The sequence below is a fragment of the Piliocolobus tephrosceles genome, chromosome 15 (assembly GCF_002776525.5).
Source record: "Piliocolobus tephrosceles isolate RC106 chromosome 15, ASM277652v3, whole genome shotgun sequence".
Taxonomy (NCBI): Eukaryota; Metazoa; Chordata; class Mammalia; order Primates; family Cercopithecidae; genus Piliocolobus; species Piliocolobus tephrosceles.
Window position 1 is genome coordinate 39,426,664 of NC_045448.1, and position 23,295 is coordinate 39,449,958.

The window sequence follows — 23,295 nt, forward strand, 5'->3', positions numbered from 1 at the left end:
AGGAGGCAGGTGAATGGCGTGAACCCTGGAGGCGGAGCTTGAAGTGAGCCTAGATCCCGCCACTGCACTCCAGCCTGGGATCCAGCCTGGGCGACAGAGAGAGATTCAGTCTCAAAAAAAAAAAAAAAAAAAAAAAAACCATCCAGCTGTGCATGGTGGCATGCGCCTATCGTCCCAGCTACTCGGGAAGCTGAGGCAGGAGAATCTCTTGAACCCAGGAAGCGGAGGTTGCAGTGAGCCGATACTGCGCCACTGCACTCCAGTCTGGGGGGTTGCAGTGAGCTGAGATAGTGCCACTGCACTCCAGCCTGGGCAAAAGAGTGAGACTCTGTCTCCAAAAAAAACCCCAAAAACAAACAAACAAACAAACAAAATCAACAAAACCCCCCACGACCTCCACCTTAAACAAGGTGGGGCAATCAAAGCTGTACAAGAGTGGTTACAACCATGAACAGCAGGTCCAGTTGGCTTTTCAAAAGCTGGAAAGATGACAGGGCAGAATACCTTAGTCTTTTCTATCTGTTGGGCCCAAAAGAAAAGAGAAAAAGTGTTTTGTACCTGGATCACATGAAAATGGGAACCTGCAATAAGTTACAGTATGTAGGATGCTGCTAAAGTATACTGAAGAAAAACTTAAGAGTTTTTTTAATACATAGGGAAGGCCAGGCAGGGTGGCTCACACCTGTAAGTTCAACACTTTGGGAGGCCGAGGCAGGTGGATCATTTGAGCCCAGGAATTTGAGACCAGCCTGGGCAACACAGTGAGATCCCCATCTCTATAAAAAAATACAAAAACAAGGCTGGGTGCAGTGGCTCACGCCTGTAATCCCGGCACTATGGGAGGCCGAGGCAGGCAGATCATGAGGTCAGCAGATCAAGACCATCATGGCCAACATGATGAAACCCCGTCTCTACTAAAAGACAAAAAATTAGCTGGGCGTGGTACCACATGCCTGTAGTTCCAGCTACTCAGGAGGCTGAGGCAGGGGAATCACTTGAACCCGGGAGGTGGAAGTTGCAGTGAGCTGAGATCACACCATTGCATTCCAGCCTAGCGACAGAGCAAGACTCCGTCTCAAAATAAAAAGCTGGGCGTGGTGGTATGTACCTGTGGTCCCAGCTATTCATGAAGCTGAGGTGGGAGGATCACCTGGTCACCTGAGCCTAGGGAGGTCAAGGCTGCAGTGAGCCATGATCACACCACAGCACTCCAGCCTGGGTGACAGAGTGAGAATCTGTCCCCTCCAGCCCTCCAAAAAAGAGAAAGGAAAAATAAAAAGTAAAATATTCTCTATTCTTCCCTTGGAGGAAGCTTAAAAACAACTAGGTCACCAGTGATCAACTCACAGTTGCATACAGAAGTGAATTGAAACAAGATTTGACCCTAAGGTGATCGTCTATGCAATATAACCTAGGAACCAAAACAAGAGGAAGGAAATTCACAGTCCTAAATTCACAGTCCTAAGTTCACTTTAGCACCTGGAAAAATAAGTTACTGAGATCATTAGAGTTCCTAGTTCTTTGGACAAAAGGAAGGAAAGGGATAAGGTAATATAGTACTCTTAGACCAGAAGCACACACACACACAAAAAAGTTTCTGATAAACACATAACTCGAAGAGATACTCCTGACTCTACACTGACCTAAGTCCAGAAGAAAGGGGCAAGAGAATGGCATATTTAGATCACTAGTCCACCACTGGAAGACTAACCATAACGTTTTTACTTGCCAGCATCTTCACTAAAAGCACATCTAGAACTCCTATGTCATACGACTGTAATATTGGTTACAGAATTAACATAGGTCCTAAGTAAAAATTCCATTCGTATGAAAATATCCTATCTTCAAAGCATGAAGAAAAACTACAAAACATGGTATTAAAACTAACTTTATTTTGTTTAATGTATTAGGTGATGAAATCATTATTGCTTTTCAAAAGGGAAACAAACAATATACCTGAGATAGCTTCCAAAGTAAGCAACAATATTTGGGTGTTTACAGTCTTTCATCATAATAATTTCTTGCTGCACAACTGCAAAGTCTTCTCCTAGAATAAAACACAAGCATGTTGAATATTTAGAGGTAAGTTTCAAAATGCTCATTTATTTCAAAACACAATAAAATAATTATACCTATTAATAAGTATAACATAATTAATGAGTTATAAATAAAACATAGCTATTAAGTTAATGGTATTACTTTTAATGACAATTTCAGTCCTGACTTGAGAGAAAATATAGCACAGTTAGTAAAAACATGAACTCTGGTCCCAGACTTTCTGGATTAAAATCCTAACTCTGTTCCTCACTTAACTGTGCAAGCTTGGGTAAACTATTTGACTTCTCTGTGCCAATTCCATCCTCAGTAAAATAGTAATAGCGTATCTCATAGGGATGTTGTAAGGGTTAAATGAACCAATACACGTAAAATGCTTAGAACAGTGCCTGGCACAGAGTATGCTTTATACAAGTATTTGGTATTATTATTATTATTATGCCTTGGACATAATCATCGGTATAATCCATCAATAGGAAATGTAAATTACTTTTTCCTTTATTTCTAAATAACATTTAATATAATTTTAGCACAAAGAAGTAATTCTTTTTTAAGTTAGGGCAGGAACCCTTATACACCAAGTGTGTCAAATTTATCTCCAAAGGCTGTTTGTAGAGCTGAGAGGCCTACACTCGAGCAGTACTGGATTACCAGATGGCCCACATTCACAGGCTTATCCTGCATTTGGGTGCCTTGTTCCAACTGTGTTAGGATGCAGAATGGGACTGTATTTTAGCCTGGTCAGACTATTAGCAAATAATCTCTCTCCTACTGCCCCCTTGTCCAAACTCTCTAAAATAAGATCTGGCAATCCTATAGCAGTGTCACATGCTGTGGCTCCTGAATGAACACTTGTCATGGAGAGATACAGAACTGCAGTGAATGCAAATGTGGTGAACCAGAGACTATGCAGAAAGAGAACAAGTGGAAGTGCTTACTCTAAAATAAAAGTAGCTTTGTATTACTAATTCAGCTTTTAAAGTATTATATACTATGAATAGCCTGATTAAATGTAAATTAGTAGCAAAGTAAAAAACAGAAGGCTTCCCCAATTACTGCTCAAATCATAAGTATGAGGTCATTGTGGTAAGCCCTGACATATCTAGCCTTGGCATTTTGCTACTGCAAATGTAATTGAGACGTGAAACAGCCCAACCATGAACCATGTGAACCCAATATCAAAATCCACCTTACTGCCCCAGTTACAAGGGAAGAAATAATGGAGAGGACACACTTCTTATGTTGAGTTCTTAATTTCTGCATTGATGTGAGCACAAAATCACAGATCTCCAAAGATATAATTTTTAGGCTTTCAAAAATTTGGAAGATTATTGAACTATGATCTTCTTATCACTTTACTTCCCACCATTAAGGATTCCTGATTTTCTGTGTATTAGAAGAAATCAAAGTTAGAAATAACAAAGCCAAAATAAGACACACACCAATTTTTATAGGTATACTAGGTACTTTGTAAGTTCTGGACTTTTAGTTTCTCACTCAACCCAAAATTATACTTTTATTCAATCTAGTGAAAGAGTTGCATACAGTCAAAGTTGATCTAGTTAGAGTGAACCCAAGACTTTAGTTTGATGGTCGGGAGACAAAAGCTCTCTTTCTGGGGGTAGTCCTGAGAGTTATTAGTAGTCATGATATAACCTCAAAGGGAGTCAGCCTTAGGATAAAGTTAATATGTGGAAAGCACTGAGGAGAAACAGGTAAAAGGAAGCATATTGAGCTACTACAGCAAGCCTCACCTGCCTCTGTAATTTTCACATACACCTGTACATGACCAATAAACTCTGTGTATTGTTTAAGCCACTTCAGCTGGGGCTTCTGTTACAGGTAACTATAAGCATCATAACTTCTACAGTGATCTTTGTATACAATGATGTCTGCATGTCTATGTGTTCACTAGAATACAAAGTCCTCTAGGATAGGATTATGTCTTCATAATCTTTGTACCCCTAATACCTAAGATGTGATCAATAAAGAACTGTTGACTGAATGAATCTACAACACCACATAACTCCTTTCTACGATGACTGTAAATCCAGAATATCAGCTTTTGGTTTAATTTCATCCAATTGTTAGCATGTTTTATATAATTAATTGCCTATATATTATTCCTTTGATTTCTAATAAAACGTATTAGTGGCTTTAGGTTTTCAACTGCAGCTTTCCCATGAAATACTACTGATCCAAAGTGTATCATTTTGTACTATTAAGTCAACTTTATGTGATTGTGAGAATGGTCAAATTAAATTCAACATTTTTGTAGGAAAAAAATCCAAAGAAAAAGTTCACATACTCAATTTTTAAAGGTAAATAAAAAATGTAGATTTGGGTAAGAAAAAAGTAGAGTTTAATACATTACTAATCCAAAGGATTTAAAGAACTTTGTTCAAGGCTCATGAGAAATACATTATAAAGATAGGCCTATCATGAGTAAAGAAGCAGGGGGTAACTGCCCCCATGATTCAATTACCTCCCACTGGGTCCCCGCACAACACATGGGGATTATGGGAACTATAATTCAAGATGAGATATGGGTGGGGACACAACCAAACTACATCATTCCACTTCTGGTCCCTCCCAAATCTCAGGTCCTCATATTTCAAATCACAATCGTGTCTTTCCAACAGCCCCCCAAAGTCTTAGTTCACTCTGGCATCAACCCAAAAGTCCAAGTCCAAAGTCTCGTCTGAGACAAGGCAAGTCCCTTCTACCTATGAGCCTGTAAAATCAAAAGCAAGTGAGTTACTTTCTAGATACAATGGGGGTACAGGCATTGGGTAAATACAGCTGTTCCAATGGGAGAAAAGAAAAACAAAGGGGCTACAGGCCCCTCGCAAGTCTGAAATCCAATAGGGTAGTCATTAAACCTTAAAGTTCCAAAATGATCTCTTTTGACTCCATATCTCACATCCAGGTCATGCTGATAACAAGAGGTGGGCTCCCATGGCCTTGGGCAGCTCCACCCCTGTAGCTTTGCAGGGTACAGCTCCCCTCCTGGCTGCTTTCACAGGTTGGAATTGAGTGTATCTGCAGCTTTTTCAGGCGCACAGTGTAAGCTGTTGGTGGATGTACCATTCCGAGGCTCGGAGGACAGTGACCATCTTCTTACAGTTCCACTAGGCAGTATTGCAGTGGGAACTCTGTGTGGGGGCTCCAACCCCATGTTTCCCTTCTGCACTGCCCTAGCAGAACCGTGAGGGCTCCACCCTTGCCGCAAACTTCTGTCTGGACATCCAGGCATTTCGATATATCCTCTGAAATCTAGCCAGAGGTTCTCAAACCTCAATTCTTGGTTTCTGTGCACCTGTGGGCTCAATACCATGTGGAAACTGCCAGGTTTGGGGCTTGCACCCTCCGAAGCAATGGCCTGAGATGTACGTTGGCCCCTTTTAGCCATGGCTGGAGTGGCTAGGATGCAGAGCACCAAGTCCCTAGGCTGCACACAGCAGGGGGAACCTTGGGCCTGGCCCACACCACCATTTTTTCCTCCTAAGCCTCTGGGCCTGTGATGGGAGGGGCAACTGCAAAAGTCTCTGAAAAGCCCTGGAGACATGTTCCCCTTGTCTTAGTGATTAACATTTGGTTCCTTGTTACTTATGTAAATTTCTGCAGCAGGTCTGAATTTCTCCTGAAGAAAGGGGGTTTTCTTTTCTATCGCACTGTGGGGCTGCAAATTTTCCAAACTTTTATGCTCTGCTTCCTCTTGAACGCTTTGCTCCCTAGAAATTTCTTCCACCAGATACCCTAAATCATCTCTCTCAAGTTCAGAGTTCCACATATCCCTAGGGCAGGGGCAAAATGCTGCCACTCTCTTTGCTAAAGCCTAACCAGAGTCACCTCTGCTCTAGTACCCAACAGGTTCCTCATCTCCATCTGACAGCACCTCAGTCTGGACTTTATTGTCCATATCACTATCAGCATTTTGGTCAAAGCCATTCAACATGTCTCTAGAAAGTTCCAAACATTCCCACGTCTTTCTGTCTTCTGAGCCCTACAGTCTCTCGGAATTTCCAAACTTTTCCACGTTTTCTTCTTCTGAGCCCTCCAAACGGTTCCAACCTCTGCCTGTTACCCAATTCCAAAGTTGCTTCCAGATTTTCAGGTATCTTTACAGCAGCACTCCACTCCTGGTACCAATTTACTGTAACAGTCCATTCTCGTGCTGCTAATAAAGACATACCCAAGACTGGGTAATTTATAAAGGAAAAGGGTTTAATTGACTCAAAGTTTGGCATGGCTGGGGAGGGCTCAGTAAACTTACAATCATGGCAGAGGGGGAAGCAACCACATCCTTCTTCACATGATGGCAGGTGGGAGAAGTATGAGCAAAAGGGGGAAAAGCCACTTATTAAATCATCAGATCTTATGAGAACTAACTCACTATCATGAGAACAGCAGCAGGGGGTAACTGCCCCCGTGATGCAATTACCTCCCATGAAGTCCCTCCCATAACATGTGGGGATTATGGGAACGATTCAAGACGAGATTTGGGTAGGAACACAGCTAAACTATATCAACAATCAAAACAATAATAGTTTAAAGATTAACCCTGAATAGGTCCCTTATTTCTGTCACATTAACTCCACACTTTGCTGCTGGCCCTGTCTACAGATTCCAGCACAGTGTCACTATTAAGGATATGCACTTTGAAATCAGAAAACCTAATTACGAAACTTGGTTTCACAATTTACTAGTTGTATCATCTCAAGCAAATTTGTCTGTCTCTGTCTCCTGTTTCTCTTCTGTTTCTTTCTTTCTCTCTTTTTCCTTCCCTCCCCTACACCCTTTTGTCTCTGTATTATAGTAATTATATCATGTTTCATGTAATAATGTGATTATATATTATATATAATAATATATATTATAGCAACTACCCATAGTCACAATTCTATGCCCCTTACTCTATTTTTCCCCATTTACCACACTTAACATATTATATGTTTACTTATAATATGTGTGTCTCCCTAGCACATTAGACTCTTTCAATATAAATGAATTAATGAATTATTCCAAAGGTAATAACCAACTGAAACCCATAAGAAAAAAATAAGGTGGTATAAACAATAGAAGTAGAAAATTTTCATTATTTACTATATATGACTGTGCTCCTGGAAAACAAACGAACAAAAGGCAGAAACAATTTTTTAAAATCCTTCAATAACATATTAGAATGTGTCAAATTAAATTGTGTACCTAAGAATAAGCTTTAAAACCCACAGGCTCCATACAAAGTTTAAACTTGCTTTTAAAATCTTTAAAATGATAATTATTAAGTTATTTAAACATTATTTAAGCTACATTTTATTTAAATACTAAACATTTGATTTATTATTAAATTATCATTTTAAATAGAATCTGCTCTGTTGTTAGTTTTCATGTTAAATAGCTGTTTGATACTGCAAAGAATTATTTCATTATAATGACATTTGTCAAGACGCTTCTGGAAAACCATGTTAGCTTATCAGAGTCATGAAGACGTTAAACATGTAGAAGAGAGAAATAAAGATGATTAAAAGAAAATAAGAAAACAAAGTATTCTGAGAGATAAAAGACCTGAAAAGAGCAAAAGACACTTCTCTTCTGAATAGAAGAACTTACTATGGTAAAGACGGCAAGTACCTTATGAATTAATAACTGTATTATTGCAATTCTAATCAAAATGCCAATTGAGTCCTGAAAAAATTAACTTAAATTCACCTGAAAAAATAAACATGAAGGAACTGTTTTCTAACAGATATTATTCTGAAATAAGTAGCTCTTATTTAGAATTGATACATCTGGAATAATTCTCATCTTTCTGATTCTTTATCCTGGATCATGTTAAATGTCCTACAGCCAGAAACAAGAAAAAGAAATAAAAGACGTCCAAATTGAAAAGGAAGAAGTAAAATTATATTTGCTGGACGACGACATATAGAAAGCTCTAAGGATTCCACAAAAAAACTGTTAAAGCTCATAAACAAATTCAGCAAAGCTGCAGGATACAAAGTCAACTGCATTTATATATACTAACAGCAATCTGAAAAGGAAAATAATCCCAATTACAACAGCATCAAAAAGAATACCTAGTAATAAACTTAACCAAGGAGGAGGAAGACTTGTACTCTGAAAATTACAAAACGTTTAATTAGAAAAATAAATGGAAAGACATGCCATGTTTATCGACTTTTGAAAGAGCACTGTTAAAATGTTCATACTACCCAACGTGATCGACAAAATCAATGTAGTCTGGAAAACAAACAGCAACTTTTTTCTTTCAGAAATAGAAAACACAATCCTAAAATTTAGATAGAACCACAAAGAACCCCAAATAGCCAAAACAATCTTGAGGAAAACGAATAAAGGCTGGAGGTCTCATACTTCCTGGTTTCAAAACATTACAAAGCTACGGTAATCAAACAATGTGGCACTGGCATAAAGACAGACATATAGACTAATGGAATAGAGAAAAGGAAACCCAAAATAAACACATGCATATAAGGTCAAATCCTCTTTTACAAGGATGCCAAGACTATGCAATGGGGTAAAACAGTATTCACCAAAAGGTGCTGGGAAAAACTCGATGGCTGTATGCAAAAGAATGACATTGGATGTTATCCTACATACACAAAAAATTCAGCTTTAATTAATTAAATACTTGAATATTAATTAAATACTTATATGCAAGGCCTGAAACTATAACTCTTAAAGAAAAACACAGGGCAAAGCATTCATAATATTGGTCTTGGCAATTATTACTTGGATATGACATTAAAAGTACAGGCAACAAAAGCAAAAACAGACAACTGAAATTCCATCACTAAAAAGCTTCTGCAGAGCACAAGAAACAGAATGAAAAGACAACCTATGGAATACAAGAAAATATTTGCAAACCATATATGTGGTGAGGGGTTATTAGATACTCCTACAATGCAAGAGCAAAACAAAACCTACCAAATAATTGGATTCAAAAATGAGCAAAGGGCTGGGTGCAGTGGCTCATGCCTGTAATCCCAGCACTTCTGGAGGCCGAGGTAGGCGGATCACCTAAGGTCAGGAGTTCGAGAGCAGCCTTCCCAACATGGCAAAACCCAGACTTCATTAAAAATACAAAAAATTAGCTGGGTGTAGTGGAGGCATCTGTAATCTCAGGTACTCAGGAGACTGAGGTGGAAGAATTGCTTGAACCCAGGAGGTGGAGGTTGCAGTGAGCCAAGACTGTGCCACTGTACTCTAGCTTGGGCAATAGAGTGAGAGTCTATCTTAAAAAAAAAAAAAAAAAAAAAAAAAAAAAAAAAGCAACGGGAGATGGATACATGAATTAGCTTTATTTGATCTGACTTTCACAACATACATATGCATCAGAATACCATGTTGTAAGCTGTAAACAAACAGTATACAATTTTTGTCATTTATACAGTAATCACACTGGGGATTTTTTTTTTTTTTAAGACCAAAGGACTTGAACAGAAATTTCTCAAAAAAAAGATATACAAATGGCCAACAGATCTATATCAAAAGATGTCCAACATCACTGTCTTCAGGGAAATGCAAATCAAAACCATGATGTCACCTCTCACCTGTTCAGAAGGCCATTATTAAAAAAAAAACACAACAAAATGAGAAAATAGCAAGTGTTGGCCCAGTATGAATACCCCCGTCCACTGTTGATGGGAATGTAAAATGGTATAGCCACTATGGAAAACAGTACAGAAGTTCCTCTAAATATTAAAAATAGAAATGCAATATGATCCAGCAATCTTACTTGTGGGTATATACCCAAAAGAACTGAAATTAGAATCTCAAAGAGACATTTGCACTCCAGAAAGCAGAATGGTCATGGCCAGAGGCTGGGGGAAGGAAGAATTAGGAGTTGCTGTTTAGCGCGTAAAGAATTTCAGTCATGGGCCGGACGCGGTGGCTCAAGCCTGTAATCCCAGCACTTTGGGAGGCCGAGACGGGCGGATCACGAGGTCAGGAGATTGAGACCATCCTGGCGAACACGGTGAAACTCCGTCTCTACTAAAAAAATACAAAAAACTAGCCGGGCGAGGTGGCGGGCGCCTGTAGTCCCAGCTACTCGGGAGGCTGAGGCAGGAGAATGACGTAAACCCGGGAGGCGGAGCTTACAGTGAGCTGAGATCCAGCCACTGCACTCCAGCCCGGGCGACAGAGCGAGACTCCATCTCCAAACAAAAAAAAAAAAAAAAAAAAAAAGAATTTCAGTCATGCAAGATGAAAAATTCTAGAATATAATCTATAACATAATGGTTATAGTTAACAATACTGTACTAAATATTTAAATTTGTTAACAGGATAGATATCATGTGATGTGTTTTTACCACCATTGATAAAAAGAGACAAACTCTAAAATATTTGAAGAGATTTATTTTGAGCCAAATATGAATGACCAGTGGTCTGTAGCACAGCTCCAAGAGATCCTGAGAACATGTGCCCAAAGTGGTTGGTTTTATACATTTTAGGCAGACATAAGACATCAATCAAAACACGTACGGTGGGCCAGGTGCAGTGGCTTAGTCCTGTAATCCCAGCACTTTGGGAGTCCAAGGTGGGTGGATTACCTGAGGCCAGGAGTTTGAGACCAGCCTGGCCAAAATGGTGAAACCCCATCTCTACTAAAAATACAAAAATTAGCTGGGTGTGATGGCACATGCCTGTAATCCCAGCCGTGTGGGAGGCTGAGGCAGGAGAATGGCGTGAACCCAGGAGGTGGAGCTTGCAGTGAGCCAAGATGGCGCCCCTGCACTCCAGCCTAGGTGACAGAGCGAGACTCCGTCTCAAAAAAAAAAAAAAAAAAAAAAAACATAAAAAATAAAAATAAAAATAATGGGTAGTGAAGACCAAGGTTTTATCATGCAGATGAAGCCTCCAGGTAGCAGACTTCAGAGATTCTGTCAGACCTATAAAGTGCCAGACTCAGTTAATTCTCTCCTAGATCAGGAAAAAGACCTAGAAAGGAAAATGAATTCTCTATGGAATACCGATTTCCCCCACAAGAGACAGCTTTGCAGGACCATTTCAAAATATATCAAAGAAATATACTTGGGATAAAATACTTCAATTTCTTGCAGGGCCTGCTATCTGTCATGTGATGCTATACTAGAGTCAGGATGGAATTTGGTGTCTTATTGCTACAAAAAGTCTGTTCACTAGTCTTAAGATTCTCTGTTTAAATGTTAATGTTGGTCAGCTGAGCCTGAATTCCAAAGGGAGGAGGGTATAATGAGGATGTAGAGTCTCATTATGATGATAACATCATGGCCTGAACTAGTTTTTCAGGTTAACTTTGGAATGCACTTGGCTGAGGACAGCGTCCATCAGTCAGCTGGGGAGCTTAGAATTTTATTTTGGAGTTACACCATAGTAATTTTTAAAATGTCCTATAGCCCAGAGAAAAATTTAAGCTTAGACTATGAAAAATAAACAAGGTTTCTCATGCCATTGTTATGGGTATTTCATTCTCAAATCTTCCATTTCCATTCTATTTCAAACACAGAGAAGTGAGAACATACATGTATGTTACATGTAAAAGTGTTTTAAAGTCAAGTTCAAATTAACTTTTAATTTCATGTGCGGTGTCATTCAAAATACATAATTTCTAAACTCCATTTCCTATGGTAGAAACAATAAATGAAATTAACGGTACTTGAGTCGTTCATGAAAGGAGTCAAACTCTGTAAAATATTTGAAGAGATTTATTCTGAGCCAAATATGAGCAATCAATGGCCCATAACAGAGCCCTCAGGAGACCTGAGAACATATGCCCAAGGTGGTTGGGGTACAGCCTAGTTTTATACATTTTAGGGAGTGCTGAAGCATCAATCAAATACATTTAAGACTTAACATTGGTTCCATCTAGAAGGGTGGGACAGCTCAAAGCAGGGTGGTGGGGTGGGGGTTGAGGTAGTCGCTTCCAGGTCAGAGGTAGATTTCTAAAATTTTCTGATTGGCAATTGGCTTAAACAGTTATCATCAATAGAAAGGAATGTCTGGGTTGTGATAAGGGGTTGCAGAGACCACGGTTTTATCACCCAGATGAAACCTCCAGGTAGTAGGCTTCAGAGAGAATAGATTGTAAATGTTTCTCATCAGACGTAAGATCTGCATTAATGTTAATACCAGTCAGCTTTCCCTGAATTCCAAAAGGGAAGAGGGTGTAATGAGGCATGTTCCACCTCCACTTCCATCGTCGCCTGAGTTTTTCAGGGTAACTTCGGAATGCCTTTGGTCCAGCAGAGGGGTTCGTTCAGATGGTTGGGAGGCCTTGGAACTTTATTTTTTGATTTACACAGTAATCTATGGCTAACATTCCAACTTCTCTTAAGTTGTCAATTATTGTCTCAAACTACTGGAGTACTAGGAAATACTCTGAAATACTACATTAAACCATTAAACTATCAGGGTATCTTGAAACCCACTGGCTAACCTTTAAAAACATAAGAAATTGGCTTAAGTAATAACAATATAAAATTAGAAAAAACTTTTCTAAAACCACAAAAGCAGCACACAACTTTGAATTTTTTGAAGAAATATTAAAGTCCTGATCAATAACAGAAATACAAAGGAAGTATCTAATAATTCTATTGATTCCTAGTTATTTCAAAACAAATGAAAAATGATTATAAGAGCAATATTCGTATTTTTTTCAGAAATGAGAATGAAGAAAACCACCCTTCAAATACTTCACCTGATAAAAATAACTTAGAGCCTATTTATTTGTTTGGCTGTATTTTACTAAGTGTTCTTGATTAATGCTTAAGTATCACTTATATGTACATACATTGTTGCTGAATGGACACTTGGGTTCACAAAGTCAAGAAGAAATTCCCTTGCTCAAACTATCTAAACAAAAAAAGAAGCCAGGCACAGTGGCTCACACCTGTACTCCCAGCATGTTAGGAGGCTGAGGCAGGTGGTTTGCTCCAGCCCAGGAGTTTCAGACTAGCCTGGGCAACATGGTGAAACCTCATCTGTAGAAAAAAATTAAATAAGCCAAATAAGCTGGGTATGGTGGTGTGAGCCTGTAGTCCCAGCTACTTGGGAGGCTTAAATGGGAGGATTGACTGAGCCCGGGCAGTTGAGGCTGCAGTAAGCTGTGGCTGTGCCACTGCACTCCAGCCTGGGTGATAGAGTGAGACTCTATCTAAAAAAACAAAAAAAAAAAAAAACAAAAACAAAGGAAAAGGGGGGAAAAAAAAAAGAAAGAAAGAAATCATGGCCCTGGCTCCCTAAAAAAAAGACCTACTCTAGAACTGGGCATGGTGTTGGAAGCCTGTAGCCCCAGATATTTGGGAGACTGAGGTGAGAGTTTGATCCAACTTGGGCAACATAGTGAGACCTCATCTTTAAGACAAAAAGAAAAAATTTCTACCCCAACGCTGTGTTTTCCAACTCTGTTTTCCTAATGCCTCTCCCCCATGAAATTTTAATACCACAGATATTCTGCATGTTTATGTATTATGCATATATATATATCTGTGCTTTATACATAAAATGAATTAAGATTTTTTCCATCCCAAAGAACCAGTTCCACTCCTTTCTTATTTTAAAGGAATATTTGAGAAAACATTCTCTAGTGCAAATGGATTGTGTCCAGGTAGTCAGGGAAGGAGGGCTTAACTTGAGCTTCCTGACCTATAAACCTGTTGGGTCTCCTTTTCTTACCTGATCCAGCTCTTTTGAGAGCCAGGTTTACCCAAGTGGTTCTGATGGAAGGCCCAAAATAAGGAAGGTACGTATAACTCAGGAGTGAATTTCTAGTGAAAATCCTCTGGAGTATATCCCTCCCATCTACTAAAAATGATGGCAGCATCCCTACAGTTTCTATATGTAAAGTAAGTATTATAGGAGACTCAAAAAATGTTTTTGGAGTAAGGACAGAAAAGGGAAAAATAGAGCATGATGTAGATTTTAAGGGAAGTGAAGTACACAATGGGCAAAAATTTTTCTGCTTTTATCATGCCCACCAACAAGAACAGTGACATACTGTTCAAAACAGTTTTAGCCAGGCACAGTGGTTTATGTTTGTAATCCCAGAACACTGGAAGGGCGAGGCAGGACAATCACTTGAGGCCAGGAGTTCGAGACCAGCCTGGGCAACACAGTGAGACCCAGTCTCTACAAAAAAAAAAAAAACTAAAAAATTAGCCTGGTGTGGTGGTGCACACCTGTTAATCCCAGCTAGTAGTGAGGCTGAGTCAGGAGAATTGCTTGAGCCCAGGAGTTGGGGCTGCAGTCTCTAGAAGAAAAGGAAAAAAAAAAATCCCCAAAAAGAAAAAAAGTTAAATAAAATAGTTCTAATTTTGGACGTTTTTCATCTCCCAACTTTCTGTTCTCTTACCAGACCTGATTTAAAGATAATGTTTTTTAGCAGCTCCTGATCTATTCTTGAGGTTACATAGGCATAAACCATAGCTGTATAAAACTCATGAAAATGAGTTCCTAAAATCAAAACAACAAAACTATTCTTCCCATAAACTCAATTTTGACATATATTGTACCTTTCCCTTACCCCTTGTAATTTATCAATCATGTTTAAAGTCTTATCCACCCTAAAATCTCATGCAGTCACCCCTTCCTTCCCTCTGCCTGTAACTCAAGTATGGCTGTCACAACAGTAATATGTCTTCTTACCAGCAGGGTCTCTCTCCCATCTGCCTCTGTACACTGAATCTTCTTATAGTTACACTCTGACCATGTTACTAACCTGTAAAAACAAACAAAATCCCACTGTCTACAGGGTAAAATCTAAACCTTTGAGCTAGTTTTATTTTTATTTTTATTTTTTTTGACATGGAGTTTTGCTCTGTCACCCACGCTAGAGTACAGTGGCGTGATCTTGGCTCACTGCAACCTCCGTCTCCCGGGTTCGAGCGATTCTCCTGCCTCAGTCTCTCAAGTAGCTGGGAACACAGGTGCGTGCTACCAAGCCAGGCTGGTCTTGAACTCCTGACCTCAGCTGATCTGCCCACCTCAGCCTCCCAAAGTGCTGGGATTACAGGTGTGAGCCACTGCGCCTGGCTGCTTTGGGCTAGTATTTAAGGTTCTCCATAAACTTATCATCAGTTTTCCACTTCTTATATCCCACCATGCCCACAGAGAGCATACTGCTCTAGACAAATGAAACTATGACTTCCCAAACAGGCCTAGTACTTCCATACTACCTTTGCTTTTATCTATCCTCATGTGGAATACCCTCCATTCTCTTATTCTACTAGCAAAATCCTAGCCAGTCTTGAAGGTTCATCTGAAGTTTTACTTCCTTAACCATCCCAAGGGAAATGGAACTCACAGCCTCTATGGAACCCACCAAGTATAAGTTAGGATATATAAGCCACTCTGCACTATGTGTGTCCTTTCACATAGCATCCTACCTAGATATTCCCAGCCCAGAGTATTTCAGAGTAAACAGTCAAAGGCAGATCTTCAGTGACCCAGGAATTAAGTCTTTCTAGTCACAGCCATCACCGTTCCTTACTGCCAACACCACCACCTACATATGCACACACACTCTGCTCAATGGGTGATTCTCTGTAGTTAGGCTGCGACTTACATAAACACTCTAGTTTTCATATTGGATAACAAGTTCCTTGAAGGAAGGAACTATGTCTCTGTATCTTCCTTCTAACTAAATTAAGTGCTAAATAAACATCCTTGAAGCCAAATCACTGGTCATATACAGAGGACTCAGAATAAGAAATACACTGCAGCTAAACAAAACAAAAAGTCCTTTATCCGTTGCTTTTTTATTTTGGAGCATTATTACCATTCAATGTGTAAATATCCAATCTGTCCAGTACAGTCAACCTCAAGGCAAAGGATGATTCCAATATATTTAAGAGTGGCTAAGCAATCCATGATTAATCTTTGAAGAATAATTATCACAAATGATGTAACAACTATTCATGATGGCAATAAACACAAGGCAGCACTGAAAAAGCACACGGTGGCAAGGGATCCACAAAAGCACTCAAGGGAGATGGGAAAAGGCACCAGATAAATCATATCCCCAATGTTTTGTCACTCTATGATGAAAGATAAGGAGGCAGAAAGCACCTCTACTACCTCTCAGGAAAGAAAAAAAGTAATGTCAAAGGCTGGCAGGAGAGAATATTCTATAACATTTAACTTTGGAGGTCCATGAAAAAATCGTAGAATAAGGTCTTATTGTTACTTTTTCACACTTAAAATTTGGCTTTACAATTTAATGCATGTTGCTCTCACTGAAACAAAGCATAATACCTTATTTTCTCACTACAAGTTTCTCTGTTTATCAATCTCAGTAGTTTTCATTGTGTTGGAAAAAGAATGAGTTTCCCCATTTAGAGGAGTTTTTCCTATGAGTTTCTACCTAATGAATCATTGTTATCTATCTGCATCTGTATCGTATTAACTAGTACTGCAAACAATACCACAAATGAGTACAAGCAACTTTTAAATTCTGACTTTAAATCCCAAAAAGAGATTCCAGATCTGTAACTTATTTATATAATAACACCTTATCAGAACTTGAAAATAAAGAACTTATCAGAACTTGAAAATAAAGCCCCAAAGTGTGTGTGTGTGTGTGTGTGTGTGTATATATATATATATATATATATGTATGTTCTATTCTACTAGCAAGCTCTGCCATAGCTCTCATCTTGATCCATTTTTAATTATTTTTGTCCAAATAAGTCTCAAGAATTGGCAGTGTTCCAGCTGGATCAGCCACAGACTGTAGGAACAAACCTGTCATCTGACAAATTCAGGTTTACTGACCCACTGCAATGAGGAAAACCACACGCCAGATAAATCTTAGGGCATCTCACCCAAGGAAAATGTAGAGTTTTTGTAATACTTTAAATAAAATGGAATTGAGATGAAATTTAAATGAAGTGGTGTTTTGACAGGCTTAGAGCAAAGGAGAGCTGTATGTAAAGGGGCTGACTTCAGAATTGGATTACAAAGTGAACCCAAGGTTCTTTTTCCTTATAAGTAACGAAGTTATGATGGATGTGAACACTGTGTCTCTTACCTGAAGCTCTGCCATCTGGGGCGTAAATCAAGACTCGTTCTCTATGTCAAAGTGACTTACATTCTCCAGGAAAGAGTGGAACGTTTAACTCTTGCTGCTACAGGTTGAATTTCTCTAGTTCAAAAATCTGATATACACAATGCTCCAAAATCCAAAACTTTTTGAGCACTGATGTGATGCAAATGAACTAAATTCTGCAATCAAAAAACAGAGTAACTGAAAGCATAAGAAAATAAGGCCCAATGATCTGTTGCCTACAAGAAACACACTTCACCTATGAAGATACACAGACTAAAATAAAGGGATGGAAAGAGATACTCCAATGCCAATGGAAACAAGAAAAGGAGTAGCTATATGTATATCAGAAAAAAAAAGATTTCAAAACAAACCTGTAAGAAGATCTAAGAAGGTCACTCTCTCTATATATATATCCTCTCTCCCTCTATATATATATATTTATATACACACACACACATCTATCTGTGTATATATAGATTTGCTTGCTGAATTAACCCCTTTTATACACACTATATTACATATATTTATATATTAAATTTTTGTAGAGCATTCAGACAAGAGCAAGAAATAAACGAGCATCCAAATTGGAAAGAAAGCAGTCAAATTATCCTTGTTTGCAGACTATATGATCTTACATTTGGAAAAATCTCAAGACTCCACCAAAAAACTATTAAACTGACAAATTCAGTAAAGCTGCAGGATACAAAATAAACATACCAAAAAAAGTATCATTTTCGAATAACAAAAGTGAACAATCTGAAAAAGAAATCAAGAAAGAAATTCCATTTACAATAGCTACAAATAAAATAAAATACCTAGGAATTAACCAAAGAAAGGAAAGATCTCTATAATGAAAACATAAAACACTGATGTAAGAAATTGAAGAAGTCACACACAAAAAATGGAAAGATATTCCATGTTCATGGACTGGAAGAATCAATATTGTTAAAATGTCCATACTACCCAAAAGAATCTAAGGATTTAATGCAATTCCTATCAAAATATGAATGACAGTCTTCACAAAAATAGAAAAAACTATCCTAAAATTTTTATGCACTCACAAAAGACCCAAAATAGCCAAAGCTATCCTAAGCAAAAAAAAAAAAAAAAAGAAAAAAGAAAAAAGAAAAGAAAAGAAACTGTAGGAATCACATTACCTGACTTCAAATTATACTACAGAGCTACGGCAACCAAAACAGCATGCCGCTGGAAAAACAGACACACAGATCAGTGAACAGAATGGAGAACCCAGAAATAAATTCAGACACATACAGTGAATGCATTTTCAACAAAGATACCAAGAACATACATTGGAGAAAGGACAGTCTCTTCAATAAACAGTGCTGAGAAAACTGGATATCCATATGCAGAAGACTGAAACTAGACCCCCTTCCTCTTACCATATACAAAAATCAAATTAAAATGGATTAAAGACATAAATCTAAGACCTCAAACTATGGAACTACTACAAGAAAACATGGGGGAAAATCTCTATGACATTGGTGTGGGCAAAGATTTCTTGAACAATATCCTACAGGCATTGGCAACCAAGTAAAATTGGACAAATGGGATCACATCAAATTAATAAGCTTCTGCACAGCAAAACAACCAACAAAGAGAAGAGACAACCCCACGAATGGCAGAAAATATGTGCAAACTACTCATCTGACAAGGGATTAACAACCAGATTATGTAAGGAGCTCAAACAACTCCACTGGGGAAAAAAACCCTAATAATTCAATTTAAAAATGGGCAAAAGATCTGAACAGACATTTCTTCAAAGACATAAAAACTGCAAACAGGTATATGAAAACGTGCTCAACATCACTGATCATCAGAGAAATGCAAATCAAAACTATTCCATGAGATATTATCTCCCCTTATTCAAAATGCCTTTTATCAAAAAGACAGGCAATAAATGCCGGTGAGAATGCGGAGAAAAGGGAACCTTCACACACTGTCAGTAGGAATGTAAATTAACACAACTACTATGGAGAACAGTCTGGAGGTTCCAAAAACTAAAAACAGAACTACCACATAATCATGCAATTCCACTCCTAGGTATATACCCAAAAGAAAGGAAATAAGCACAGCAAAGAGAGATCTGCACGCCCATGTTTACTACTGTACTATTCACAATAACCAAGATTTGGAAGCAACCTAAGTGTTCAACAGATGAATGAATAAAGAAATATGGTACATATATACAATGGAGTACTATTCAGCCATCAAAAGGAACGAGATCCTGTCATTTGCAACAACACGGATGGAACTGCAAGTCATTATGTTAAGTGAAATAAGCCAGGCACGGAAAGACAAACATCACATGTTCTCATTTATCTGTGGGAGCTAAAACTCAAAACGATTGAACTTATGGAAATAGAGAGTAGAAGGATGGTTACCATAGGCTGGGAAGCTTACAGGGTTTGTGGGGTGGAAGGGATTTGGAGATGGTTAATTGGTACAAAAAATTAGAAAGAATGAATAAGCCCTAGTATTTGCAAGCACAACAGGGTGACTATAGTAAAAAAAAAATACATAAATAAATAATTCAATTATACATTTAAAAATAATTAGAAGAGTATAACTGGTCTGTTTGAAACACAGGAGATAAATACTTGAGGTGATGGATATCCCATTTACCCTGATGTGATTATTATGTATTGCCTGCCTGTATCAAAGTATCTCGTGTAACCCAGAAATATATATGCCTACTGTGTACTCACAAAAATTAAAAATGGCTCACATCTGTAATCCCAGCATTTCAGGAAGCCCAGGCAGGTGGATCACTTGATGCCAGGAGTTCGAGGCCATCTGGGCCAACATGATGAAACCTTGTCTCTATTAAAAATACAAAAATTGGCCAGGCGTGGTGGTGCATGACTGTAGTCCCAGCTATTCATGAAGATTGCTTGAACCCAAGAGGTGGAGGCTGCAGTGAGCCAAGATCACGCCACTGCCTGGGTGACAGAGCGAGACTCTGTCTCAAAACAATAAAAAAATTATAATTAAAATTAAAAATAAATTAGGCCAGGTGTGATGGTTCACGCTTGTAATCCCAGCACTTTGGGAGGCAGAGATGAGTGGATCACCTAAGGTCAGGAATTCAAGACCAGCTTGGCCAACACGGTGAAACCCTGTCTCTGCTAAAAATACAAAAATTAGCCTAGCATGGTGGTGCGCTCCTGAAATCCCAGCTACTCGGGCAGCTGAGACAGGAGAATCGCTTGAACCCAGGAGGCAGAGGTTGTAGTAAGGTAAGATCGTGCCACTGCAACAGATCTGTCTAGGCAACAGAGCAAGACCCCATCACAAATAAATAAACAAACAAACAAACAAACAAACAAACTTCTTAAAATTTCAAGCTGCATGAATAAGATGAGACACAAAAGTCAGACACCTTGGAGTAACTTCACATTTAAACAATTTGGTCAAAATGTCTGAGTAAGTTTTTATTTTGCTTCAGGTTCAAATTGCTTATCAGTTGTAAAAAAAAGGAAAAGGTAACAAACTCTAGATAGAAATTCTTAAAATCCAATATGTTGCACTATACTATTTCAGACTTAATTTTTGTTTCCAAAAAGTAGAAGACTGGCCATCAAAACTCTAATATAGGCCAGGCACAGTGGCTCATGCTTGTAATCCTAGCAGTTTGGAAGGCCAAGGTAAGAGGTCGCTTGAGACCAGGTATTCAAGAGCAACCTCGTCAACACAGTGAGACCCTGTCTCTACAAAAAATAAAAATTAGCTGGGAGTGGTAGCACACGCCTGCAGTCCTAGCTACTTGGGAGGCTGAGGCAGAAGGATAGTATGAGCCCAGGAGATAAAGACTGCAGTGAGCCACGATCATACCACTGCATTGCAGCCTGGGCTACAGTGCGATTGTCTCTTAAACACACACACACCCCTCTACCTTAGAAAAATGTGAGCATAACACCACTCGTGAAGTAGTTCCCTCCTCCATACACTCCCCAAAATCAGAGTCTACTCAGTTCTCTAGAGCTATCTATCAATTCACCAAAGAATATATTACATGATGCTACAGGAAGGCAATCAGCAAAATCCGGACTGAGGGGAACTTTACAGGATAAACGATCGAGTTACTTCAACAGAAAGTTCAAGGAAAAAAGATGATAAGAAATTAAGCAGGAACCTATAGATATAACAAAGCGACTATTTGCTAAGTGTAGGTCTTATTAATAAGGAACTGTAATGCTGTTAATGGTTTTAGTTACATATCTTTAATAATTTTATTAAGGCATATGTTTAAATTGGATAGTTCAGCAATTTCAAGTGTATAATTCAATGGTGTTTTTAGTAAATTTACCAAGTTGTACAACCATCACTAGATTATTCCCGTAAGAACCTTCACATCCAATAATTGTTAGTCCACCCCTCTGTCCCCAGCTCACCAGATTAACTTTCTGACACCACAGATTTGCCTTTTCTGAACCGTCCACATGAAATCATACAGTATGTAGTTTCGTGTGTCTAGCTCCTTTCACTTAGCACGTTTTGGTCACCTATGTTACAGTATGTATCAGCATCTTGTTTTTATTGCTGAATGGTATTCAGCTGTATGAACACAACATATTCATTCACCAGTTGATGGGCAGTTAAGATTGTTTCCAATTTTAAGACATATTGTGAATAATGCTACTATAAACATTTGTGCATGACAATCATTGTGTCGGCAGATATGCAAGAGTAGAACTGCTGGGTCATTATGGCAAATTTATGTCGAACACTTTAAGGAAGTGACAAACTGTTTTCCAAAGTGGTTGCATCATTTTACATTTCCACCAGCTGTGTATGAGGGTTCCGGTTTGTGATTATATTTTGAGTATTTATACGTTAAGCATATATACAGAAATACTATGGGCTAAAATTATATGATTGAGGGATCAAAATAACTGGTGGCAGGGGGAAATGGGTAGCTGTAATAGATGAAACATATTTATGGTGATAACCCTTGTTTTCTCTGGGTGGTAGAATATGAATGATTTTTATTTTTTTCCTTTTGTATAGTTGTATATTCTACTTTTAATACGTTGATCAATATATACATGGCAGTGTTCAAGATTGACAGTGCAACAACTTGAACATTTCATGAACAAAAAATAATTGACTTGAACAGTAAGCTTTTTCAAGTCTTTATTTTTTAAGGAAATTTTAAGATATACAGAATGGGTACTATGTGCCAGGTCCTAAGCTCAGTGCTGGGGGCACAAATTTGATTAAAACTTAGAAACAAAGAAAGGCAAGTCTAGAATGACAATACAGCTATGGTCAGTGCTATAGCAGAGCTATTCACTCAGGAGTCATCTTAACTAGACCCAGGGTCAGGGAAGGCTTCCCGAAAGAGAAGGTATTTAGGTGATTTGAGGGAATGATGTATATACAAAATACTTCTCATTAGAACCATTTCATTAAGTAACACAGTCACTTCTTAATGATTAAAAATGAAGGCCCTGCTTTAAATGCCAAATTTCTTTTTGTAGCTAATATTTCAACAACTTCAAATATCCTTCTAAAATTTCTTATAAATTGAAGAGTAGGAGATTCAGAAAAAAGACAAACATCTTGTCTTGTGATGTTGAGAATATAATGACTACATAAAATATGTAAATATGTATAACTGGAAAATTTTTTAAATTCATTATATTTCTGTGTGGTTTGATCACAATCAGTACATCCTTAAATTTTCATTTTAATATCACTTCTAAAAAGCTTATTGATGCTCTAAGTAAGGGGTGAGCAAACTATAGGGAAAGAGAGAGAACTGAATATAGAGACGATACACGACCTACAAAGCCTAAAGTATTGGCTATTTGGCCTTTGTTTTTTTTTTTTAAAGAAAAAGTTTTTGCAGTCTTGTAAAGTCTCTGAATGGATTTCTGTTCATACTGGAACTGAAACTTGCTTTACCAATAAACTCTTATTATCAGCTTGTAACGGAAGAAGTCATCAGAAAGGCACTAATTGCTGTGGAACTCGGTCTAGACACTAGCACAATTATAGACTTGCTCATGGTGGGAAGAAGAAAGAGTGGGAAGGGGTTTCTAAGAGAGAATAAACAAAGAGTGAGTAATTAGCTAAGAAAAAGGTGGGTTTTGAGGGAAGTAGGAGGAATTCAAAGAACATAGTTGAAGCAGACAAAAAATATGGAGTGGTCTTAAGGGGCTTTACAG

At 38.3% G+C, this 23,295-nt stretch overlaps 1 protein-coding gene across 2 annotated transcripts in view; it reads right to left on the bottom strand.

The window, feature by feature from the left end:
- The window catches only part of MAP4K3 (mitogen-activated protein kinase kinase kinase kinase 3), a 184,164-nt gene that overhangs the window by 102,468 nt on the left and 58,401 nt on the right, over positions 1 to 23,295 (bottom strand). For both annotated transcript variants that reach the window (XM_023216290.2, XM_023216291.2), the window contains exon 3: positions 1,957 to 2,047. In XM_023216290.2, coding sequence (XP_023072058.1) covers positions 1,957 to 2,047 — 91 coding nt within the window. The remainder of the gene's footprint in view (positions 1 to 1,956; positions 2,048 to 23,295) is intronic.